At 34.9% G+C, this 27147-nt stretch overlaps 1 protein-coding gene across 5 annotated transcripts in view; it reads left to right on the top strand.

Moving 5' to 3' along the window:
- The window catches only part of LOC100723178 (zinc finger protein 737-like), a 29632-nt gene extending 3109 nt beyond the window's left edge, over positions 1-26523 (top strand). For 3 of the 5 annotated variants that reach the window (XM_013152486.3, XM_013152487.3, XM_013152488.3), the window contains exons 2-6: positions 125-212; positions 17628-17754; positions 18237-18332; positions 22208-22336; positions 22538-26523. In XM_013152486.3, the coding sequence (XP_013007940.1) occupies positions 125-212; positions 17628-17754; positions 18237-18332; positions 22208-22336; positions 22538-23973 (1876 nt within the window). In that variant the 3' untranslated portion in view covers positions 23974-26523. Of the gene's footprint in view, positions 1-124; positions 213-6316; positions 6369-17627; positions 17755-18236; positions 18333-22207; positions 22337-22537 lie in introns of all 5 variants that reach the window. The other 2 variants (XM_063237089.1, XM_013152489.3) reach the window with 2 other exon arrangements.
- The last annotated feature ends 624 nt before the right edge of the window (positions 26524-27147 follow it).

The following is a 27147-nucleotide window of genomic DNA, read 5'->3' as shown; positions in this document are numbered from 1 at the left end:
TAATCTGTGGATATATGGCACCAGAGTGTGACATTAGCATAAGATTCACTGAGCAGGCAGTGGAGAAGTCATAACTGTGGATGTGCTATGAATTAATGAGTTGTTCCTGGTAATGTGCTTCCAGATGTGAAGAGCTGGGTCCAGAAGCTCTGCAGATGGTGCGGTGGGATCCAGGATTGTGCAGAGAAGCTGTATCCTGGGAGATGTGCAGTGTGAGTTCACATTCAACTCTGTCCCTGAAAGGTTTTGTTACAAACTAGCATGACCTTCATTTTATCCATGTGTCATATAACCATACCTATAATAGTACCAAATTCCGTGGAATTCCCAGAGAAATAATTGTGTGATGTTTCTTGATTTAAGTTACTATGTGGTAGTTGCAAATATAGGATTTCTTGATTCATTTCCTAGAAGTAGAATTTCTGACCCCATTCTCCACTAACTAGCCTGCCTACCACTTATAAAATCTAAGTCTCCAAGGACAGGAATCTTTATCAAGGATATTGAGATACTGGATGATGGTATTCTATTCTTTTCTTTTGCTTCTTTCTTTTTTTGGGACATGCTCTTGCTATTTAGTTCCAGCTGGCTTTGAATTTATTATATAGCCCAGGCTGGTCTTGAAGTTTCTGTAATCCTACTGTCTCAGCCCTCCTGAGTGCTGGGATTATAGGTGTACACCATCATGCCTGGCTGATGGCCTTGTTTTCTTTGAGACAGTATAATTCTTACATAGCATGAGGAAGAGGGCTTCAAATGTAGGAATTCCACTTTAAAGAAGATCTCTGTAACCTGAACCCTCTCACTAACCCTTCTGAGCAGAAATAGGAAGTTTCTGTTTTGAATGACCAAAATCATTATTGCTGCCTACAGTAAGCAAGGTTTTGGCAATATTGCTTTATCCAGAAGCTATTAATGACTGGGACGCTATTGGAAAGTTTGAAACAACTTTCAGAGTTTGGCTAAGGATAGGCAACTTTTTTAATACTTTTAAAATACTTTTTAAATTTCATCTGTTCTTAAATTGGCATCTTCAGTAATATTCTAAATACCATTTAAGTGTTTTTTTGCTCTAAAACTGATTTTTTAAATTGCTATCTTTTTATGAAAATCTTGTTTTAATGTATTATAACATTTTGTTTCCTTTAATTGTGTTTACTTAAAGCAATTGTTTTAAATTCTGTATTTGAGAGTTCTTTTATACCATTGGTGGTGAACATAGGGCATACATGCTGCCGTGGGCTGTTTGTAATCATTGAAAGCTCGAAAAGGTTTGTCATCGCTGTCACTGATTTCTTTGTTCACTTGCTGGCACCTTATTAGTTGAGGCCCAGGTTTTCTCTAAGTATACTACTATTGTTTTGTTTAGAAAGAACCAAACAAGAGTATGGTCCTTGGCAAGAGAATGATACCTGGCCAGAGTATGGGCCTCTCCCTCAGGCGGGGGAGGTACAGACTCCTTGTCTGTAGTTACTAAACCGTGGTGAGGCACTGTAGGATTCTAAGCCCTCCCTCCATTCACTGGTTCCCTTCCTGTTTCCAAAAAATTTATCTCCCTAATCCCTATTATCTGTCTTTTATTGTGCTCTTTGTTCATATTTTGTATTTATATTATATATATTAATATAAGAGGAATTATGATATTTAAACTTGTGTGTCGGATTTATTTCACTTAATGCTATTGTTTCAAGGTACATATATTTTCCTACAAATGACTCAAATTTATCTTTCCTTAGGGCAGAGTGGAATTCTGTTGTCTATATGTATCATATTCTTTTTATCCATTCTTCTGTTGATGGATGTGTAAGCCACTTGCAAGATTTAGCTGTTATGAGTTATGCTACTATAAACATGGGTATGCTATGTCACTGTAGTATGTCTTTTAGGAAGATACCTAAAAAGGGAATACTTGGATTGAATGGAATTTCTAGTTTTAGTTTTTTAAAGAAACTCCATATTGATTTTCATAATGGTTGTACTAGTTTAATTCCCACCAACAATGTAGGATTCCTGCCCCCCCCCCAGCATTTATTTGATTTTTTTTTTTTTTTTTTAGGTCCAGGAGATCGAACTCATGACTTCATGCTTGCAGGCAGGCACTTGTGCTGCTGAGCTAAATCCTCAGCCCTATTTGAGATTGTTGATGCTAACCATTCTTTCTGGATAAGTTGTAATCTCAGTGTAGTTTTAATTTACATATCTCACAGGGCATGGTGCCACACACCTGTGACTTTAGCACTCAGTAGGCTGAGGCAGGCTATTACCATGAATCAGGGTCAGCTTGGACCACATAATGAATTCAAGGTTCAAGGCAGCCTGAACTACCTAGTGAGATCCTGTCTCAAAATAAAACAAAACAAAACAAAATCCGAAAACCAAACCAAAAACAAAAATAACTTTCTCCCAAATGACACTTTATTTTTCTTTATGGTTCAGTATTTCTCTTTATAATATCACTATATCCATTATAGATACAGATAACGATTCGTGTATATATACACACGAATCGTTATCTGTATCTATATATCAATCTTAGTCTCATATTTATAACTATATACTTCAGTTTTTCTTTATCCATTTGCCCATTTCCATATGCCTAGGCTATTGCATACCTTGTCTATTATTAATTATTCTGTGACAAATATGAATATGTATATATGTGTATAGAATGCTGACTTACACTCTTTTGGGTATATATCAAGGAAAGGCATTTCTGGAACATATGGTACTTCTGTTTTTAGTTTTCTTAGTAATTTTCATATTTCCATAGTAGTTGTACTAATTTGCATTGCCACCAACAATATAAAAACATTCTGATTTCCTCACATCTTTACCAATATTAAAGTTTTTTTTGTTTGTTTTGTTTTCTTGATGGTAACAATTCTGACTGGGGAGAGAGGAAACTTCAAAATGATTTTGTTGTGCATTTTTCTAATGGCAAAAGATATTAAATATTTTCTCATATTTTTGGCCATGTGTACTTTTTTTGAGAAGTGTTCATTCAGTTCATTTAAATATTTATAGATTGGGTTATTTGATTGTTTGTTTGTTTGTTTGTTTTTGAGACAGGATCTTACTATACAGTTCAGACTATTCCTGAACACACTATGTACCCCAGCCTGGCCTCAAACTTGCAACAATCCTCCTGTCTCAGCCTTGCAAGTGCTAGGGTTACTGACTTGTACTACTATGCCCAGCAATGCTTTTTGATGTTTATCTTTTTTAGTTCTTTACGTATTCTAGATATTAGCCCTCTGAAGTGTAGCTAGCTAAGATTTTACTGTTACTTTGTTGTTTCCTTTGCTGTGTGAAAACTTTTTAAATTGGTGCAATCCTATTTGTTGATTCTTACTATTATCTTCTCAGCTGTGGGGTTCCTATTCTGGAAGTGTTTGTCTGTGCCTGTGTCTTGACGTGTTTCTCTTATGCTTTATTTTAGCATTTTGGAAATTTTGAAGATTTACACTTAAGTATGTGATTCATTTTTAGTTGATTTTTGTGAAGGGTGAGAGAAAGGTCTAGTTTCAGTCTCTTGAAGTTGGATGTATAGTTTTATTAGTACCATTTGTTAAAAAATTTGTCTTTTCTCCAATATTACATTTTTGTCACTGTTGGCACTCAGATGGCTGTAGCTTTGTAGGTTTACTTTTGTGTCCTCTAGTCTATTCCATTGGCTGGCTTGTTTAGTTTTCTATTTGTTTGTTTTTATGTGAATACTATGCTTTTTTTTTTCTTTGTATGGGTCTATAGTATATTGTGAAATCAAATATGATACTGCCAGCATTGTTATTTGCTCAGAATTTCTTTGCCTTTTCAAGCTCTTCTTTGCTTCCATTTAAATATTCATTTTTTTTCAATTCTGTGAAGAAATGCATTGGTATTTTGATAGGTCTTGCATTGATTCTTTAGATTGATTTTGGAATATTATTATATATTATAATACATATAATACATTATTTCTGCCAATTCATGAACACTGAAGTTCTTTACAACTTTTGGTATGTTTAGTTTCTTTCTTCAGCATTTTGAAACTTACATTGTTGATATGTTTCACCTTGTTAGATTTATTTTATTTTTTGAAGTTACTCTGAGAGATATTTGATGGCTTCTGCCCATTTGAAGCTCTGCAAGGCTCAGCGTAGTGCCTGCCCAACATGGCCATGGACCCTGGAGCGACAGTGTGTCCCTCCATGTGGACTTCCATGTTCTTCTTCCAAGCCGAAATTGAACTTCCCATTTTTTGCAGGCATTAGCCCTCCCTCAGTCAACTGCCAACACATCATTCTGCCCACCCCTTCAAACTCCATCCCCTGTCAAACCTAATGAAACCCGGCTGCTTCGTTGCCTGCCTCAGAGGGATCTTGCCCTCTTCTGCACCTCTGCTGTGCCTGCAATAAGCATTTTTTCCATTGTTTTTTCTTTCTGCTCTTGCTTCTCTACTTCACCAAGGAAAACTTAACAGTGTTGTTCTCCTGATTTTTTAATTAACTTTTTGTATAAAAAATGCTGTTTTTTTAAATTAAAAAAAAAGATTAAAATAAAAGATAAAACAGGTCAGAATAGAGCAATTTAAGCAACATAGTGTTTTACCACAAGACAACCTGACATAACAGTAGTTACCATATTGTCTCTTTCCTTGAAATATTTGAGTATGCCTTCATACACTATAATATCAAAAATAGCAAGACAGTATAAAACCATTCAAAGAGAATGAAAGTATTACAGGGTGTGCAGAACCAACTAACAGAAAATGAACAATGGTTACTATATTATCTCTTTGTCTGTAAAAAATTTTGTTTATACTATCACATCTAATAAAATCCAATAAGATACAACAAGATAAAACTGATGGAGACAGAAGAACAAAAGCTTGGTGGGACTTCAAAACAAGATGATGTTAAATCAGCACCAGCTATCATAATGTCTTATTTTCTTCAAAATAGCTGTTCATACCATCACAGACAATAAAATCAAACAATACAGAATAAAACCACTCTAACTAATGAATGAAAACATTATAAGGCTTTAAAGCAATATAATGGGGAATCATGATTACCACATACTTTTATGTATTCTTACCATTTCTTATACTAGGGAAACTATTCGGTATTTGTACATGTGAGTTTGCTTTATTTCGCTTGGGTATGCTCTCAAGTTGTGCCCATTTATAAATACCTCAATGTGATCATTCTTTATAGCTGAGTAGTACTCCATTGTATAAAAATACAGCTTTTTTATCCATTCCTCAGTTGATGGACACTTAGGTTGTTTCCAAGATCTGACTATTACAAATTGTGCTGCTGTAAACATGGATGCACATATATCAGTGTAGTATGATGTTTTCAGTTCTTCTGAGAATATACCCAGAAGTGGAATAGCTAGGTCGAATGGGACTTCCAATCCCAGCTTTTTAAGGAATCTCTGAACTGACCTCCACAGAGGTTGCACCAGTCTACATTCCTACCAACAGTGCAGGAGAGTTCCTTTTTCCCCACAGCCTCTCCAGCATTTGTTGGTGGTTTTCTTGATCTTGGCCATTCTTTCAGGAGTGAGATGAAATCTCTGTGGTTTTAATTTGCATTTCTGTAATGAGAAGTGATGATGAACATTTTTTAATGTATTTATTTACCGTTTGTATTTCTTCATCTGAGAATTGTATATTCATCTCAGATGCCCATTTTTCATTGGATCTTTGAATTTTGGGGGTCTGATTTTTTTTAATTCTTTATATGTTTTAGATAGCAGTCCTTTGTCTGAGGGACAGTTCACTAAGATTTTTCCCAGTTTGTGAGTTTTCTTTTCACTATGCTGGAGATTTCTTTTGATGTGCAGAAACTTTTTAATAAGACATGATCCCAGTTCTTGATTCAGGGAAGTGTTTCCCATGCAGTTTGATTCCTGTTCATGAATTCTCTACCTACCCCTATGTCTTCAAGATTTTTACCTACTTTGTCTTCCAACAGAATTAGTGTTTGTGTTTTGATATTCAGATCTTTGATCTATGTAGATTTTAGTTTAGTGCATGGTGAAAGGCATGGGTATAGTTTTAGTTTTTGACATATGGATAGCCAGTTTTTCCAGCATCATTTATTAAAGAGACTGTCGTTTTATCAGTGAACATGTTTGGCCCCTTTATCAAAGATAAGGTAGTTGAGTGTGTTTGTAGTTGTGGTTGTATCTTCTAATGTATTCCATTGATCTTCAGATCTGTTTTTATTCCAGTACCATTTTGATTTTACTGCAGTTGCTTTGTAGTCAGGGATTGTGATGCCTCTTGCCTTGCCTTTGCTGCTTAGAACTGTCTTTGCTATTCTAGGTCTCTTCTGGTTCCAGATGAATTTCAGGAGTGATTTCTTGAGATCTATGAGGTATGTTGATGGTATTTTTATTGGGATTGCATTGAATTTGTGTAACAGGTTTGGGAGAATGGCCATTTTCACAATATTTATTCTTCTTATCCATGAGCAAGGGATGTCTTTCCATTTTATGAGATCATCTTCAATATCTTTTTTCAGTCTATTATAATTTTCCCTATATATATCTTTTACTTGTTTCATGAGAATAATTCATAAATATTTCATTTTTTTGGTTGCTAGTATGAAGGGTGTGGCTTCTCTTATTTCTCTGTCAGTGATTTTGTTGTTAATGTATAGGAATGCTATTGAATTTTGAGTATTGATTTTGTGTCCAGCTACAGTGCTGAATTTATTTATTATATCTAAGAGTCTTTCAATGGAGTTATGGGGGTCTTCCATGTAGAGTATCATGTCATCTGCAAATAATGATAATTTAACTTCCTCTTTTCCTATCTTTACCCCTTTTATTTCTCTCTCTTATCTAATTGATCAGGGTAGCATTTCTAGTAGTATATTAAACAGGAGTAGTGATAAGGGACATCCTTGTCTTGTGCCTGATTTTAAGGTGAAAGCCTTCAGTTTTTGGCCATTTAGTATGCTACTGGCTGTTGGTTTGTCATAGATGGCCTTTGTTATATTGAGGTAAAGACCATCTATTCCAATTTTCTGTAAGGTTCTTATCATGAGTGAGTGTTGGACCTTATCAAAAGCTTTTTCTGCATCTATAGAAATGATCATGTGATTCTTACTTTTGGCTTTATTGATATGGTGGATTACATTTATTGATTTATGTATGTTAAACCATCCCTGCCTGCCTGAGATGATTCCCACTTGGTCATGGTGTATAATCTTCTTGATGATTTGCTGCATCCTATTTGCCAATATTTTATTGAGGATTTTTGCATTTGTGTTCATTAGGGAGATTGGTCTGTAGTTCTCTTTTTTAGTTGGGTCTTTCTCAGGTTTTGGTACTAGAGTAATATTTGCCTCAAGGAATGACTTAGGAAGGGTTGCTTCCCTTTCAGCTTCATTAAAGAGTTTGAGGAGTGTCAGCATTAAGCCTTTTTGTATTTCTTGTAGAATTCCACAGTAAATCGTCTGTGTTCTTTGTAGGTAAGGACTTAATTACATTTTTAATTTCATTAATAGAAATTGGGTTATTCAGCAGTTTTACATCTACTTTGGTACTTCATATGTTTCTATGAATCAGTCTATTTCTTCTTTGTTATCAAACCTTAGAGAGTATAGGTTTTTGAAATAGGTGTTGATCTGTATTTGTATAGAGTCTGTAGTGATTTCACCTGTTTCATTCCTTGTTGCATGAATTTGAGCTTTTTCTTCCCTTTTTAAAAATAAGATTGACTAGGGGCTTATCAATTTGATTTATTGTTTCAAAGAACCAACTCTTTGATTTGTTGATTGTTTGGATTGTTTTCTTAGTCTCTCTTGCATTAATTTCTGCTCTGATTTTTATAATTTCCTCCCTTCTTTTGGCTTTGGGCTTGATTTGCTCTTCTTTTCCTAGATATTTGAGGTGTAGCATTAGGTTATTTATTTGTATTTATTCTGTTTTCCTGCTGTGGGAACTCCGCAATAAATTTTCCTCTGAGGACAGCTTTCTTAGCATCCCACAGATTCTGCTAAGTTGTAGCTGTATTTTTGTTTGCTTGTAGATATTGTTTAATTTCTTCTTTAATTTCCATTTGATCCACTGATTGCTCAAGAGTGTGTTATTCAATTTCTATGTGTTTGTGGGGTTTTTGCAGTTTCTTCTATCATTAATTTCTAGTTTCATGGCGCTATGATCCGATAACATGCATGGGATAATTTCAACTCATTTGTACTTATTTAAGTATGTTCTGTGGGCTAGTATATGGTCTGTTTTAGAGAATGTCCCATGTACCGCTGACAAGAATGTGTATTCTGATGTTGTTGGTTGGAATACTCTGTATTTGTCTATCAAGTCCATTTATTCACAGGTGTGATTCAGTTCTGTTATTTTTTTGCTGATTTTTTTTTTCTGGTTGATCTGTCCCTTGGTTTCAATGGTGTGTTAAGGTCTCCTGTTATAATTGTGTTATTGCTAATTTGATTTTTCATTTCTATTAGTACTTGCTTTATATAACTGTGTGCTTTGGAATTTGGTGCATATATATTTAAGATTGTATCTCTTTTTCTTGAAGTTTTCCCCTAACCAGTATATAATGAACTTCTTTATCTTTTGTGTTCATTCTTTGCTTGAAATTCACATTGTCTGCAAAGAGAATTGCTACCCCTGCTTTTTTCGGGGGGTTCCTGTTGCGTGAAGTATTGTTTTCCATCCTTTGAATTTCCGTCTGTGAGTATCCTTTTGGATTAGATGGGTTTCTGTAGATAGCGTATAGTTGGATGTTGTTTCTTGATCCATTCTGCCAGTCTGTTTCTTTCAATTGGTGAATTGAGACCATTTACATTAATGGTTATAACTGTTATATATTGGTTTATTGTTGACATGTTATCTTTCTGCTGCTGCATCTTCATCTTTCCATTGTGTTTAATTGTGTGCTTTGTTTAGTGGTTTTTTCTCATGTGTATCTAAATTGTCTTTCAGTATTCTTTGCATGGTTGGCTTGGTGATCATGAAGTTCTTCAGCTTTTCTTTGTCTTGGAAGTATCTTATTTCTCCATTGATTTTTGAGGGACAATTTTTTAGGGTACATCAGCCTAGGTTGGAAATAATTTTCCTTTAGGTTCTTAAATACTTCACTCCGTGCTCTTCTTGCCTTTATTGATTGTGCTGAGAAGTCTGCTGTGATTCTTATAGGCTTTCCTTTATCGGTGATCTGTCTCTAACAATTTTTAATATTCTATTTTTATGTTGGATTTCTGGGATGGTGATTATTATATGTCTGGGTGTAGTTCTATTTTGGTTATGGCTATTTGGAGTTTTATATGCTTCAATGATCCTGATGTCGGTTTCTGTTCTCATGTTTGGGAAATTTTCAGCTACTACTTCTCTAAATATCCTCTTGACACCCTTTATGTTGTCCCCTTCTTTTTCATTCATCCCTATCAATCTTATGTTGCTTTTCTTTGAATCATCTTGCAGGTGTTAAATTGTTAATTCCTGATTTCTTGTTATTTTTAAAAGACCTTTCCTTTCCTGTTCACTGGCTGCAATCTTGTCTTCGACGTCTGAAATTCTATCTTCACTTTCATTGACATGATTTTTACAACTTTTAATGGAATTTTTGATTTTCTGTGTATCTCTTTGCATCTGCTTTATGTGTTTTTTCGTTTCTTATATTGTTCATCCAGGGATTCTATCTTTTTGTTTTGTTCCTCTAATTTTTTAACTGTGCCTTCTTTAGAGTTGTTCAGCATCTCTTTCATTACTTTTATCATTTCTTCTTTTACCTGGCAGGTTATTTCTAGTTTGAATTCCTTTAAAGCTTCCCGGAGTTGCTTCCTTATTTCCATTGCTATTAGTTCAGGTATTTCAGGTATACGGCATATATTTTCTTATATGTACATAGCTCCTAAAGCTTCTTGGGATGGGCTGGAGGTTTGAGATTGTATTTTGGTCTTTTGTTTTGTTATTTTCCTATATTTTCATGTTTCAATTGTTATTCTAAGGCCTCCCCTGGGCCTGTTGGAAATCCTCTTCTATTCCCTCAGCTCCTGGGATTCTGGCCACCCAATTCCCTGGATTGAGAGAGAGTCACTGGGGGTCGGGTAGGCAGGCCCAAGACCTGTGGAGCCAGTCGAGTGTGGCAGGAATCTGTGAAGTTCTTTTGCTGGTGGGAGCAATGATCTTTAATTCCCGGGGCTCTGGATGGTGTGGGGACACCCACCTCTGGCCACCCAATTTCCAGAATTGAGGGCACAGGCAGGCCCAGGATCCCTGGATCCTGCTGAGCATGTCAGGAAGCTGGGAAGATGGTGTAGGCAGGCCCAAGACCCACAGTACTGGCCGAGTGCGGCAGGAATCCGGGAAGTTCCCTGATAGGAGAGGGTGATGATCCCAAACTCCTGGGGTTCAGGATAGTGCGCGGACACTCACCTCCAGCCGCCTAGCCTCCAGAACCGAAGGTGCAGGCGGCCCCAAGATCCCTGGAGCTGGCCGAGCACAGCAGGAAGCCCAAAAATGCTGTTTTTGTATGGTGATGGTACACTGCTGTTTTGCTGAATTTCTCAAATTTGAATATTTCCAGTAGAGCTGTTAGGGTTTACTATGTGCAAGACTGTTGTTTGGAAATTTCTTTGATTACTATTTATACTTTTATTTCTCATTCCTAATTGCTGTGGCTATACTTTCTGTACTATGATACATAACAGTGGTGATAGCAAACTCCTTGTTTCATTCCCTACCTTAGAGGAAATATTTTTAGTTTTTCTCTATTCAGTATGGTGTTGGCTATGGATGTTTTGAATATAACTTTTATGTTAAGGCAAAATCCTTCAATACCTAGTTTCTTCAGGGTATTTCTGTTTATTTTATAAAGACACATACTGGTTTATTGTGAAGAATTACTCTACTGAAAAGGGGAGACAGCCTGTATAATATATGAAAGTACCTCAGTGGTTAGGCAGAGAAATGAGTTTACTTTGATAGAGAGAAGGATAAAACACCAGGTAGGTGTGGGATGACTTGGGCATCAGCCTCTTCTTAGGAAGGATCATAAAAGCATATTTTGTTTCAGAACGAGGGTGATTGAAGTTCAGGAGGAAGGAGAAAAACTTAATTCAGATTTGGTTATCAACTATTTTGATCTGACCACAGAAGAGAAATTAGTAATTTTCATGAAAAAATTTGGAACATTTAGAATCAGTCTGAATTTGTCATGGGTAATAAGAAAAGTCAGCTGGGAGTGGTGGCTGCTAATCCCAGCACCTGAGAGACTGAGGCAAAAGGATTGCTATGAATTCAAGACCAGTCTAGGCTACATACCAAATTTAAGGTCAGCAGGTCAACCTGAACAATAAAGTGAGATCCTGTTTCAAAAAAAAATGAATCACCCAATCCAGGGAAAGTGTTCCTCACAGGGCACTGCTCTAACAGAACACAGAAGATAGGGAAATTTCTTCAGCCAATAGCCCTTTCTTGGGATTATATGCATTCGTCATTTTTCCATGCAAATTTTATTGATATGCACAGTGGCGCCTCAGTTTATGAACTCAAATTTATTTTACAGTTTCAGGGAAGATCCCTGTGTGGGGAAGATGGTTATAGCCATGTTTTTCACACAGTATTGAAAATTTTTGCAGAACTATCTTGTTTGCTAACCAAATTGTTTGCAAACAGAAGCCTTCCTTATGTGAAATATGCACTATCTTACATTTTGGGAGCTTATTGAGTAAATATTTCATGACAAACTGGTAAAGATAAAGCTTTCCTGATTGCAGTTTCCACAAAAATATTAAATTTGGGATTTATAGGGGCCCTGACTTTCAGGCAGCTACTGAGAATGTAAATAATGCTCTGAGGCTTGCAGTTCTCATGAAAATGTGGAAAGTGCTGATCAGTTGAATCCTAAACTTGTGGCTTGTATGTCAAAATTGAATTGATAGGCCCATTATTGCAGGAGAATCTATTAATGTTCAGCAAACTACACACATTTGATATTGCAAGTGGTTACAGAAACATTGCCAGAGGTCAGAATCTTCAGCTGACTTCAAGTGTATGTTTGATCAGTGAGAACTGAGACCAGGGAAGAAAGAGGCAAATTACATATGCGCTGTGGAGTGATGATGTATGGTAGTGGAACTCAAAGAATTAAATTTCCCAGCTACTCAGGTTTTCCTCATTTTGTTCTAAGGTATGAATTTTACTGGGCTACCTCTCCCCACTGATAGTGGTGCATAGCCTTGGGCTATGCACATACAACTTTGTAAATGAGTTTTCTTGTGAACTATGGGTGTGAAAGGCTATTTATCTGAGTTTGCTTTATAGCATTGGTACCTTGAAATTTCACTTTGGCCATAATTTTACAGACTTTATTCCATATTTTGAGTGTAAGATATTATTTTCCTTATTGAATATGTCGGTGGGTTGAATGATGATCTGAATAAGCAGAGATAGTCTTTTAGTAAACTAACTGTCTGGGGGCTGGGGATTTAGCTCAGCGGCATAAGCACCTGCCTTGCAAGCAGGCAGTCGTGAGTTCAATCCCCGGTACGGATAAAAAAAAATTATCTGTATTATACTGCTTAAATTATGAACCTATCCACCTATCCAGAAAAATAATAGGCTCTATGCAGGGCTGGCATACTTGCCTGTCTCATCTCCCACTGCACCCTGAAGTGACAGTAGACCTGTATTGCTTTTTTCATGTTACAGATTCATAATGTTTTTCTAAAAAATCATTATTTTGCCTTGTTTTTCAATAACTTATTACCATCCTTACTCCACAAATATTATAACAAAATTTATGGTTATTGTTTCTTAATCTTTTGTGCATGTGCTGTTCTAGACCACCCAGGTGTGTACTCAGTTCAGGTCTTTATGTTGAGTTAATGTTAATTTTTTTTATTATTTGTGCATGTTCACACAGAATAGTGAATTTCATCTGGCATATTCATTGTGTATATAAAATACTTTTATAATTTAGCCATTTACCCAGCTTGCCCTATAATCTCCTCCCCCATATTTTCTCTTCCCGTATACTTTCATGTTATATTTTTTTAAAGATTACACATATGAGAGAAAATAAGACTTTCTTTGTGTCTAGTTTTTATGTAATCTTCATCAGTTTTTTTGCAAATGTCATGATTTCATTCTTTATGACTAAACAATTCTCCCTCGTGTACATATGTGTCATTTTCTTCATGCATTCATCAGTTGATAAGGAACTGTTTCCATGGTGTAGCTGCTAAGAATTGTGCTCTTTTAAACATAAGTATGCAGGTTTCTACAATAAATTGATTTTAATTCTTTTGGGAAAATACCGAGATGTTATATAACTGCATCAGATTGTTGTTCAGGTTTTAGTTTTTTGAGGAACATCCCTAGCGTTTTGCATAGTGATTGTAGTAATTTGCATTCCCATCAACCGTATATAAAATTTCCTTTTTCCTAAAATCCTTACCACATTTATTATATTTTTTGATAGCCAATGTAAATAGAATTAGATAAAATCTGAATATGCCTTTTCCTGATGAGTCAAACTTTTCTTGTTTTTAATACTTATTTCCCATTTGTATTTTGAAAAGTGTCTGTTCAGTTTATTTGCCTATTTATTGATTAGGAAATTTTTTTGTTATTTCTAAAAACGTTCTTTATACTGTGTATTCATCTATCAGAAGAATAGTTAGCAAATATTTTCTTCCATTATGTAGATTGTCTCTCCACTCTGTTGTTTCCTTTGCTTTTTAGAAGCTTTTAAAGCTTTTGATGTAGTCCTCCTTAAAATTCTTTCTGTTATTTCTTATGTGATTAGAGTCCCAGTCACAAAGCCCTTGCTGTATGTTTTCTTCTAGCAGTTTCAAATTTTCAGGTTTTTTATCTGTTTTGATTTGATTCTTCTGTGGGGAGAAATTGGGATCCAGTTTTCTAAACACGGATATGTTTTTCTCAGCATTTATTAAGTTATCTTTTCTCCAATCCACATTGTTGGATCCTTTGTCAAAATTAAAGTGGCTGTAGTTGAGTGCTGTTTTTCTCTGTCATCTGTTTTACTCTATTGGTCTATGTGTCTGTTTTTATGCCAGTAAAGTGATGATCTTATTACTCTGGCTATAAAGTATACATTTATATTAGATACTGTGCTATTCTTTTTAGCAGTGCTCTTTTTTTTTTTAGGTTTGTTTTGACTATTGTGGCTGTTGTACATGTGAATTTTGTGATTGTTTTCTTTAGTGCTTTGAAGAACATAATTGCTTTTTTAGAAAAGGGATATATTAAGTCTTTAGGTCACTTTTGGTAAAAATCCTATTTAAAAATTACTAATTTTGCTAATCCATGTGTATGGGAAATCTTTCCATCTGCCTTTTTCATCTTCAGTTTCTTTCTTCAGTAGTCCATAATTTTCATTTAACTCTTTTCCCTCCTTATTTAGGTTGATTCATAATTTAAGTTTTTTTGGAGGTGGTAGGTTTTGCTGTGGAGACTGAAATTGTTTCCTTTTCTTGGTGAGTTCCATTGCTGGTGTATAGAAAAGGTACTGATCTTTTTATGTTGATTTTCAACTCTGCTACTTTGCATTGTCTGAATTAATTCATATAGCTGTTTATTTTTATCTTTGAATTCATTGGTCATTGTAGCAATCAAGCTTTCTTTAACTCTTTGATATTTCCTATACTTATATTATTTATGAATTGTTATTAGGGTGTCATGGTCTTTTGATGATGTTTTATTGTCTTACTGTCTTTTAAGTTGAGATTTGCACATCTCTTGGGAAGGATATCACTTATATATAATGTGAGGATCCTGTAGTAAGCATCTTTCCCTATAATGTCCTGTCCCTTGTGGGTATTGTTAGGTGTTTTGGCGCAGTTGAGCAACAAAGACAGAGATAAGAAAAAGCTTTTATTGCAGGCATGGGATGGCTGCAAGAGACTTTAAGGACACTCAAAAATGGGGAGCTAGGGAATGGCCTTTATGGAATTGGGCAGGGGTGGAGCACTTGAGTGGGGTTGTGGAATCTTGGGATTAGAGAGGCTTGGCACATGTGCATAAAGGAAGTGGAAGGTTTATCTCTGGAACTAGAGAAAGAACACAGAAGTTACTGTTGGAGAGATAAGTTGTTTCTTGTGGCCTGGTGCCAAGTTGGACGGATGTCATGTTAGAGATAGCTTAACCCTCTGGCTGGCAGAATCTATCAGGTATATCTGTGTCAAAGCTCCCACTCAACATGGTCAAGGTGCTAGGGTCAATCCATAGACACGTTTTAAGAGGAGAATGTAATAATTCTATCAATAGCTAAAAGCGGTTTCTGTCAACCAATTAAAAATCTTAATAAAATTGATTTCTAAATTCCAGAAATCCATGAAAAGAAATGACAGTACTAGAGTAGATTAAAAACTGATGCATAATCACATTAAAATTATTTCTAAAATATATTTTAAAAACGAGAGAGAAAAGAGACAGAATAAGTTAAAAATAAAAAAAGAGGAACACAGATGACATGAAAAAGTACCCAAAAAATCAGGAAAAACATTAATTGGGCAAAACACAGGAATGGGACAGAGAAAACACAATGGAAATGAAAGAAAAACTAATGAGAACAAGACTAAGATTTTCTTGTGTTGAAAACGTGGCTTATTTATTTGCTGAACTTCTATTAAAATCTGCCAAATATTAGGAGGAATATAGAATGCTGTTTCATCCAGAACATTCCTTCTTAGCTTATGTTTAAGTAGGCAGAATCACTTCAAGGGCTAAGGTGAAGGTGACAGTGGTGGGGCTTGACTTATACCCAATATCTCAGGGTGTTTTAGCCTATAGGAATGCGAGGAGGACAGGTAATTTGGAGCCGGTTTGAAGATGCTCTCTTGCCTATCATGGGATAGATCCAGATTTTGGCTGTCAGGTACCACAGTTCTCTAGCCAGGACACTCAGAGTCATAAATGACCAGTAATCCACGTACTCTAAATGCCTTGGAGTGGGGCAGTTTTCAGTGTCCATGGGTCTATATTTGGGTTAAAGGTGGTTGTATCAAGCTTTCTACTAGTTCCAGTTGAAGCATCCTGGGCACAGGATACTACAAAACCACATTCAGCTGGTCTCTGCCCCAGTACAGTATCACACTGAAGTTTTTACAATGTGTAGTGTGCTTCAGCTTTAGTTTCCATCTGGCAGAGTGCTCAGTAGGTTGCACTTCCTGCTATCCAACAACTCACACTGAAAGGTTCTTGCCTCGTAGAAATTATGGTGGTGGTCTAACAAAGCGGAAGGCCAAAGTGGGAATGCCTACCACTTCCTGCTTCTTCCCCAGCTTCTGTTTGCACGCAAAGAAAATTCCAGTCAGCTGCTCGCGCATCAGCAATGCACGCCCTAAGCCCCTAAGCGCCACCCCTGTAGAAAATTATATGCATATCCCATGCCCTGCGTTTCTGGCAGAGAAAGCCAGGCCCCAGCGGTCATGGAGTTCTCTCTACGTCCTTGGAATAAAGGCTGTTTTTACTTTATATGCTCTCTTTTATCCTGCTGAAAACACTTTCACATACCATCTGGCACAATGTATTTCCTGTGAACCACCAGCGTATGCTCAGTCTGCATTACACACTTAATTTGTTGGAAAATGTTCATTTTATTTTTGTTTCCAAATAATGTTTCTAAAATTTTCTCACATTTGAAAAAAAATTGGTAAAGAAGTTTTGAAAAAAGGAGAACAAAAAATGTTAATCTCTATCATGCTTTGCAAAGACTGTATGTATACTATGTGAGGCTATAGACCATAGTACACACACATACATTGGAATTAATGCAAGATTGATATTTCTGTCAGGAATAGGTTAAGATTCTGTCTCATGTTATCTATTTAGTGTTTTTCGTGGTCACTGATATGACTTTGCTGATGTTCTATCTCTGTGTATTCAAACCTGGCACAACTTTATCTCTTTACAGAATATTTAACTAGATTTACTTAGTAAAAATCCTGCTTATCACATTTTCTTACAAACTTAATTGTTTCCCTATCATTAAGTATCTTCGTGGGATTTTCTAAATAGCTTGCACCAAAAAAAAGGGTGTGTGTGTGTGGGGGGGGTTCTGGGGCTAGTGTTCTTGCTAATATATTAAAATGTTAATATGGTACAATCATTTCAGTCAGATTAATCGATGAATTCTTCAATGATGTTCTACCTTTCAGTTGTCCAAAATGTGTTCTCTTTGAACCACTGACCTTTGCATCACAAGTGAGCTTGCTACATATTGACACCCATAGCATTTCCTAGACAACTGAATTGAAATGTACATTTAAATGAGATCTCCAATATATGGTTTAATATTAAAATTTGAGAAGTATTCACCTAACATGAAGACTTTCTTACCTGAGAAAAATCTTGAACTTGTATAAAATATAAATATAAAACTCAAAATGTACTTCCTTGCATTTTAAATTTAATCAAAGTGTAGTACCTACAATGGTTTTGTATATGTTATGTCAAAATATAGTACCTACACTGGTTTTGTATATATTAGCTACAAATTAGACAGTACATTTTCTATTCAAATAATTAAGTATTTTACCTATGTCTATAGCAATCCTCACTCTTGTTTAATATTAGATAAAATAGAAAGCTCTGCTGATGACCATAGAATAAATGTGATTTTTTTTTTAATATTTCAGGAACTGTTGACATTCAAGGACGTGACTGTTGATCTCTCTCTAGAGGAGTGGGAATGTCTGGATTCGGCTCAGCGGAATTTGTATAGGGATGTGATGTTAGAGAATTACAGAAACTTGGTCTTCCTGGGTGAGCCTAACTTCCTGTAGAATTCCTAATTCACAATCAATATTTAATTCTCACTTTGTTTTTTAAAAGAATGCCTCCTGGGAGCTTTGCATGAATGAGTTTCAGGTTCCTGCTTTCAAAGAAAAAAACTCGTGGTGATCTCTTGGTATAGATACAAAATTTTGCATGTCATGTATTCTTTCATGTCCTGTATCCATCCTTTAGGTAGAGTGTGATAATTGTAGAAATTCTGTGGCAGAAAATATTGTTGTCTCTAATTTAAAGCCCAAATCTGCCTTACAGTGTTGTATAGTAGTGGTTGAAACTGAAGCATAGTATGTACAAATGCTTTCTATGTTGTCTAATGTCTGTTTGGAAACATTAGAAGAAATAATTTTTGAGGATCTTAATGATTTCTTCTCTTTTAACTATAGTACTGGGAAAGAAATGTCAGTTATTGGGAGAATATAAAGCAAGTGTCATATTCTGTTTTCAATTAACAGGTCTAGCTGTCTCTAAGCCATACCTGATTACCCTTCTGGAACAAAGCAAAAAACCCTGGATTGTGAAATGTCAGAAGGCAGCAGCTATGCATTCAGGTTTGTAAGAATTAATCAAAGAATACATAAGAGCATTTCCTAGGGAGAAATTCAGATTTTAAGCTATAGATCAAGAAGCTCTGTTTTAATAGAAATGATAGTTCAGAGGCTGAAGTTTATCCCTTATACTGTAAAAGGACGTTTCTTGCTTTGTGTTCATTAAAGCCTCTAAGGGTTCTCCTTTGCCTTCAGTGACTTCCTGGGACACTGAGGTGATAGCCAAAGGCTTCCCTTTCATTTATGACTTCTCACTGCTTGTGGGCCCCTTAGAAACACTGCCCAAATTTTAAGACCTCCATGCTAGTCAACTGCAGTGTATTAATGACGTAAAGAAGATTCTTTAATACAGTTGACATATATTCATTAAAGTCGTGTCAAAAGAGTACTTCATGAATAATTAGAATGGCTATAATATGAAATTTTTATGCCATAAACTTAATGTCACTGTAACAAAATAGCTATTCACCATAGTATATATAATCACATCAAGATATTTCCATTGCCTAGGATAATTTTTAAGGTTTTTTTTGAGAGTTTTAAGGGGTAAATTTTGTTTTTCTTTTTTATAATTTCATTTTCTGTATTCCAATTTTTAGATTAATTTCCCTTGTTAGTTTTTTTTTTTTTTAAATTTTTTAGTTTTACCCTGTATATCAAAAATAGTGACAATTTGATCTGTTTTGTTGTTGAGACTGGGTCCGGCTATGTAGTTCAGGCTGACCTGGACTCCCTATTAGCCAAGGCTAGGCTCAAACTCTTGGCAATCTTTCTGCCTTAGCTTCCCAAGTGCTGAGATTATAGGCATGTGCTGACAGTTGCATCTTATATAGCAGCCTTTGCTTCTTCTGATGTTTAGAGTTAAATTGTGGTTCAGCATAGATAGTTTTATTTTAAAGTATATTTTATTCAATATCACTTTTGACACTTCTCTTTTGGATAGCGTATAAAATATCATAGTTACTCTTTCACTTTCTATATCCTCACATCTAAAAAGTATCTTTTTTAAAAAAAGGATCTTCTTTAGACATAGTATATTTGGACTTTTAAAGTTTACACCTAATAGTGAATATATTACTTTTATTGTGATGTTTAATTCATTTATTTGTAAACAAATTATTGAAAACAAAGAAATTAATACTGTTTTTATATTATCTTTGTATTTCTTGAAATTGTTTTCCTTGGGGCTGGAGATTTAGCTCAGCGGCATGAGCGCCTGCCTTGTAAGCAGGCAGTCATGAGTTCGATCCCCGGTACCGATAAAAAAGGAAAAAGACCAAAAAAAAAAAAAAAAGAAAGAAATTGTTGTTTTCCTTTAATTGCTTTAGCTATGGTTCTTTGTTTCTTATAATCACATTATTATTCTTTTCATTTTATGTAGGTATTTAATTTCATTAGTATTATTTTCCTGTTCTTTTCATCTTATGTAGGTATTTAATTTCACTGGGATTATATAAAGGCATTTTAACTTATAAAACATTTTAAACTCATAGCAAATGAACTCAAAGTCTGTATAAAAATACCATGTGTATATCTCTTTTCAGCTTATTATTGAAATCAGCTATCATTACACTTTACACATATTAAAATTGTGTTTTGTGTACTTTTACCTTTGCAATTACATAGCAAACTTGAAAATATTTTTTCACCTTCATTTTAGTGCTACTGAATTCTATATGTGTATATTTATTCTTCTGAGAGATTTAAAATTTCATGATTTGTGATACTATGTATCATTATTTAATTTTCCAGAGGTCTCCCTTTAGCATTTCTATGTTATTTCTAATGATGTTAATCATTCTAAGCATTTGTCTATCTTGTATTTGCTTTTGTTTTTATAGGGCTGTTTTTCTTGATGCAATATTTTTGGTAGCTTTTGTTTTTATCAGCATTTTGTTTATATTCTCTGATTTCTCTTGATTTCAAAGACTACAAAGAAATCATTTGGTAAACAAACATTAGCAAGTTTACATGCAACACATCATTTTTCTGTTGCTCTGATTATCTGACTGTGACTTTTGAAAGTTTAATTTTAGTGTGTTCCTTATGTTCATTCTTGTTGGTGATGATTGAGCTACTTGAATTTAGATGTTTTTTCCTTCCTCATAGCAAAGAATGTCTTTGGCATTGTTATGTTTTGAATTCTCAACTATACTGTTTCTCTTTGTTTTTAATTTAAATTTTTATCTGTTATCAGTTTCCTGATTTTCTTTAGTTTACTGTGTTCTTGTTCAGCTAATAATCTTTTTTTTTTTTTTTTTTTTTGTCTTTTTCATTTTTATCGGTACCAAGGATCGAACTCACGACCGCCTGCTTGCAAGGCAGGTGCTTATGTCGCTGAGCTAAATCCCCAGCCCCACAGCTAATTATCTTTTAAATGATTGTTTTGAATTCTTTGGATAAGTCGTAAGTGTCTTTTTTTCCTCTGTGCCAATTTCTATTGTCTTATGTTTTTCTTTGAGTGGCCAGTGTTTTCTCTTGCACTTTGTTATAGTGGGTTAGCTTTTGTTGTGATTTGTGTACTGAATCAGCCTACATATATTAATATAGTCATCATGAAAAACAATATGAAAATTGCTCAAAATTATTATAAAAATGACTGGGAATATAGTTCAATTGTAGAACATTTGCTTAACAAGCAAAAGTCGATGGGTCTGACCTCAGAAACAACAAAGAGGATAACAACCATATGTCACAACAATACAAGATCTGTAGCTAAAGGAAAGTAAGTCACTTTGTTGAAGATATATCTATCATGCAAAGTTCAGCGCACCATAAATTCATAATAAGCATGATATGGAATGAAAGTTCTTTTCAATGAATGAATAAATAAAAGCATATTTATTCATATACCATGAATTATAATTCAGCAATAGAAATAAATTTCTTATTTGGTGCAGTAAAAGCAAACTTATAAGAATTTATAGCCAGGCATGGTGGCTCATGCCTGTAATCCCAGCACTTGGGAGGCTGAGGCAGGAGGATTATTGCGAGTTTGAAACCAGCCTAGGCTACAAAGTGAGCTCAAGGCCAGCCTGAACTGCATAGAGAGACCCTGTCTCAAAAAGACAAAAAAAAAAAAAAAAAATTATAATAATGAACTGTGTCCAAGGCAGTCAGTTACTACATAATCTCAATTGTATGTGAAGTCTAAGTTTGTTTCATATACAGTGAAATAAATTAATCAGGGCCTATCATTTTTGCTAAAGGAATTGGGATGATGTCAGTCAATGGTAACAAAATTTTAGATAATAAAACATTTAAGAGATGTCTGTAATATGATAATAAGGAATGTATATTTTTTAAAATACTATATTCTTTTCTATACTTGTTGACAATGTTGCTGCCCTTGTTTTAATAGTCTTAATATTATATTTAGTCCAATATGACCCAAATTATCATGCAAAATATACCTGTGATCACTCACCCTCTGGTTAAAGGTGGATAGAAATCAGTTTTAATACAACTCCTATGAAAGCCAGAAATGTGTCTGTATGTTACATTCTCTATGTTTCCTAATGGAGAATTAAAGTGTTGGAAGTTTTCTCATAACTACCCAGTGCTATATAAGGAGAAGGAAGATTTTGGTTGGCAAGATTAACTTTCACTAGTTAATTTCATTTCTAAAAGTATGTGACCCTCAAAGTCGTGCTGAACTGTAGTGCTATGAACTTTTAATTGTTTTTGAGAGTTCTCACAAAGGTAATCCGATCAACATTTTGTTGCTCAGTTTTTATATCTGTGGGGAAGTGAGGACCTTGTGTCTAGTATTCTGTTATCCCACTAACATACTGAATGTGTTGTAATTTTATTATATCTATAAGATATATTGACCCAAGTCTAGTAAGTGGGATGTCATGTTGTCTTAATTTTTTTAGCTATGTCTTATGCCCAAGGATTTTCAGCAGAGCAAGGCATAAAACATTCATTTCAAAAAGTGATGCATCAAAAATATGGAGATTGTGGCATTAAAAAATTATACTTGAGAAAAGACTGGGAAATTGTTGGTGAGTATGAAGGGGAGAACCCACGTTTTAATGGATATAACCAATATGTGACAACTAAAGATAATAAAAATATCACTGCCAAAAGTGATAAAGAACACATAACAACTCAGAAAATATTTAAATATTTGCCACTTACTTTGAATGGGCAACATGTTTGTATAAGTAAGCATTCACATCCAATTATTAATCTTTCTTTCATAGAAAACTTGGAAAACGCAAAAATGGATCTAGTCAGTGATTCAGTTAACTATTTGAACAATTTCAAAGATAGTTTTGGATTAAATTTTCATGCAAACATTTCTGTAGACACGAGATTGAAAATGGATAAACAAAGTTCTAAATATTGTCAACTTGACATATGCTTTAAGAAAAGTTCATTCTACAATCAACAAGTATGTGTACTGTGTGCAAAAATATACAGTTTGGATAAGTACAAGGTGTTTACACATCCATTAATGTGTAAGCAAAACTCTTATATAGATCTCATGGAAACCCATGACATACATAATGAACATGGGAAGGCCTTTTGTGAGGGAGCTACCTTAAATAATTACCAGGATATTTATATTGGACAGAAATTTTACCAGTGTGGTGAAATTTATAAAAACATAAGCCATTATTCAAATCCTAGTAAGCATCAGTGTATGCATTTTCAAACAAGTACTTACAAATGTGATAAGTGTTGCAAAGTCTTTGATCAGTGCTCAAAACTTACTGTCCATCAAAGTACCCATATTCAACACAAGCTTAGTAAGTGTGTAGAACATGGTAAAGCATTTGCTAATGATTCTGGCTTTCATAAACACCAGAGAATTGATACTGGAGAGAAACTCAAGTTTAAAGAAAGTGACAAAACCTTTTATCAAAGCTCAACCCTTAAGAAACTCTACACATGTAAAGATTGTGACAGAGTCTTTAAATATTGCTCAACTCTGATTCGACACCAGAGAATTCATAGTGGAGAGAAACCTTACAAATGTGAACAGTGTGGAAAAGCCTTTAAATACTGCTCAACTATTAATCAACACCAAAGAATTCATACTGGAGAGAAACCCTTCCAATGTAAAGAATGTGGCAAAGCTTTTAATCAAAGGTCAAATCTTACGAAGCACCAGAGAATTCATACTGGAGAGAAACCTTTCCAATGTAAGGAGTGTGGCAAAGTCTTTTATCGAAACTCAGCACTTAATCAACACCAAAAAATTCATACTGGAGAGAAACCCTACAAATGTAAAGATTGTGGCAGAGTCTTTTATCAAAACTCGGCCCTTAATCAACACCAAAGAATTCATACTGGAGAGAAGCCCTACAAATGTAAAGAATGTGGCAAAGCCTTTAACCAAACTTCAACCCTTAAAAAACACCATGTAATTCATAGTGGAGAGAAACCCTACAAATGTAAAGAATGTAGCAAAACTTTCCATAGTTCCTCAAACTTAACTCAACATGAGAAAATTCACACTGGAGAGAAACCCCACAAATGTAAAGAATGTGGCAAAGCCTTTACTCGAAGTTCCACACTTATGCAGCATGAGAGAATTCATACTGGAGAGAAACCCTACAAATGTACCAGATGTGGCAAAGCCTTTAATCTAAGTTCTAGTCTTACTAGACACCAAAAAACTCAACATGATTGAAACACAAATGAATGGTTGTGGCAGAACTTGAGCAAAGAATATGTTTTAGAGAGAAACAGACATGTAATAAATGTGGCACAGCCTTGGTCAAATTTCAGCCTTTACTGACACTGGAGAATTTGCATGGGAAAAAGACTATAAATACAAAGATTATGGCAGAATCTTTAATCAAAACTTGAAGCTCATATAAATGTCTGTTTTTAGCTCCATTTTTGTAAACCAGATAAAGAACAACTTATACTCAGTTTACTGAAAGAACAAATCTTCTTAATAGTTAATTAAATGTCTATTTACTGCAGAAATTTCAGTGAATTTTGAATTATTGTTTGAGCCTATGAAATCTTTATTTTTTTCCTGAAGAAAAATGAGTGTTTCCTAATGTATTACTAGTTTTGAGTATGGGATGGCCTGTTAGTCTACCATGAACATTAAATTCTTCCCTTACTCAAGGTTGTAGATATCTGGTGGTAATAATTATACTGCTGGGTTAACAGTATAGTGATATGTCTCATAATCTTTGTCCTAGAGTCATTTAACTTCACATACTTTTGAAACCATTATTTCCATAAATCAATTTTACTCTTTCATTCTTTTTGTAATTGGAAATATAGTGGGCATAGAAATAATAAAGCCTTTGCTTTCTTGATTCATGTTTATACATTTTTAACCTACTGAAAATTTTTTTTTCCACAGTTCACCCCTTTGGGACTATAAAGGACACACAAGTTTGATATTATGTTATCTGACATTGTATGTATTACTATATATATATATATATGTTTGTTTGGTACACATGCCAGGCAAGTACTGAGGCCAATGAGCTAAATCCCCAGCCCTGTATTACTATTTTATAAGATTCAGGCATAGGAAAATATAGAATCACTGTATTTGTGTAAGTTTTTGTATATCACCTATGGAGAATAAAGAGAATTCTTTTGAGGTGGTGTCACTATGTAGTTTAGGCTGGCCTTGAATTATGTAGCCTTGTGTGCCCTTGAATTTATAATAGTCCTTCTACCTCAGTCTCTGAAATATTGGGATTACAGGCATGTCCAGTATGCCCAGCAGAAAGGGGATTAACTAAAGATAATTTTAAAAGACTTATTTATGAAAAAAATATAATTTTATCCCCTTGAGAGTCCTTTCCTGCTTTATCTGCCTTCCCACCTTTTTGGCTTGTTATTCATGGAGAACCTAATTAGTCAGAGTTCATTAAATAATCTTCAGAGTATTTAGAGGTTTTTTTTTTTTTTTGATACTTTTGCTTCCAAAGTTAATTTGTAAAAATAGTTCATGGTAATTATACTGAAGCATTTTCTTTAATTATGCAGTTCCATTGTTTCCTTCTAAGTAATCCTTTCGAGTCATTTTAACTTAATGTTCTTCTATTTGATTAATGACCTTAGAAAGTGTCTTGGTTACTTTTCTCTAATTGCTGAGACAAAACATCTGACACCCAAAATGAAGGAAGGAAGGAAGGATTTATTTAGCTCACAGTTTGTGGAGGTTTCAGTCCATGATCAGCTGGTTCCAAGGCAGAGTGGTACATGGCAAAGGGCAATAGTCCATGATGGTGGAAAACAGCACAAGCAACAGGAGCAAAAGGGAAGAAGCATGGAGAGAAGACTTTCCCTTATATTGTATGGAGGCCACACCCAGTTGGGTGTAGCATAATCCTAATCCCCATAATGGACTGTGAGTCATTCACAGTCTCTAGGAGCCTACCTCAATATGAGGCTTTGGGTGGACATCCAGACTCAGACCATAACAGAAAATTTAAAGTATGCCTGGAGCCAGTTTAAATGAAAATTTCTGAGACTTCATGAATCATGAAGTTGTTTTAAAATTCTTTTAAATTCTAGGACATAAGCTCACAGAACAGTTCTAAGTATATAACAGAAACTCCATAATTATTAGAAAAGTGTTCATATTAGGATGAACTCTTTGCTTCATGTAAGAGAATGAAAAATCCAAGGTAATTGATATTAATTCTATGCATACACAGATAATGCCCGTTCTATGACTGTATACATGACTCTGAATTAAAGAACAATTGTTTTCGTATGTTAATTATCTCAAATGTGTCATTGATGTGTAGTTCCTCACAGATCTACACATGCGTTGTAGCTGTTTCCTTCATTGCCTGTGCTGTGTTCCTTGACCTGTCCTTCCCATTTCATGTCACACCGAAATAGTTTTAGTTATTCGAGTGGCTTTGAAATTTTCTGCTATAAGGACAAGTTGAATTGTGTGTGTGTTCTACATTTTAATTAATATGTCATTTTAATTATAGGGTACAGTGTGAAGTTTAAATGTATATCTATGCTATACAGATAAGTCACAATAACTGCCCTGTGTATCACTTGAAACATGATGTCTTGTAAAAGTAACCAGACCCCTTTCTCTTGGTTAATTTGTTATACATAAGCACATTATTATTAGTTTTAGTCATTCTGTGTCATGGCCATCTGAGAACCCCTGTACCTAGTCCCCCAAAGGACAATGTATCCAAGCCTCAGTATAATAAAAATGACAACTTTTTTCTTAAAAGACTGGCAACCTAATATTTCCCAGTGTTTAAGGAGAGCTTCTCTAGGAGAGCTAAAGGAGTGACTGATGATTTGGTCCCTGCAGTCTTCAGCCTGTGGTGGAAAAGAAATTTTTTTATTGAGGTATGCTGGGGAAAAGGAGAGTTGTGATGAATGGAGGTCTCATCTGATGCCTCCTACTGAGCCATGGGAAACAGAGCTGAGAACTTGGCAACCACAATATTTAGGGAGATAACACAGACTAAGGATGAATGGAAGTCTCATCTAATACCTGCTACTGAGCCAAAGGAGACAGCACTGTGGCAGGTGTCTGCAAACAGGACACTTCAGAACAACTCTGGATAGGGTGTCCTCAACCCCCAGAGACCGTGGCAATGAATTCTTATTCCTGGTGCCAGTTCCCAGAGGGTCTGGGTTACCTATGCTCTTTAAAATAGTGCAGATGTCTCTTTCTCAAGTGTAATTTTTTTTTCAAATTCTCTCTTTAGTAGGCTTAAGGAGGGACAGAATGGTTAATTGCTGGAGAATTAAGATTTTCTGTCTTGGAAAGGCAATAGTAAACATAGAAAATCCAAGGCTGTGTAGTATCAACAGTAAAGCAAGAAGAGAAGGAAGAGTAAAGGGG

This window comes from Cavia porcellus, unplaced genomic scaffold (genome assembly GCF_034190915.1).
Source record: "Cavia porcellus strain 051 isolate PalLab524CR breed Dunkin Hartley unplaced genomic scaffold, mCavPor4.1 scaffold_2, whole genome shotgun sequence".
NCBI classification, from domain to species: Eukaryota; Metazoa; Chordata; class Mammalia; order Rodentia; family Caviidae; genus Cavia; species Cavia porcellus.
The sequence above is the reverse complement of the archived record's forward strand: the minus strand, read 5'-3'. Positions and strand labels throughout refer to the sequence as shown.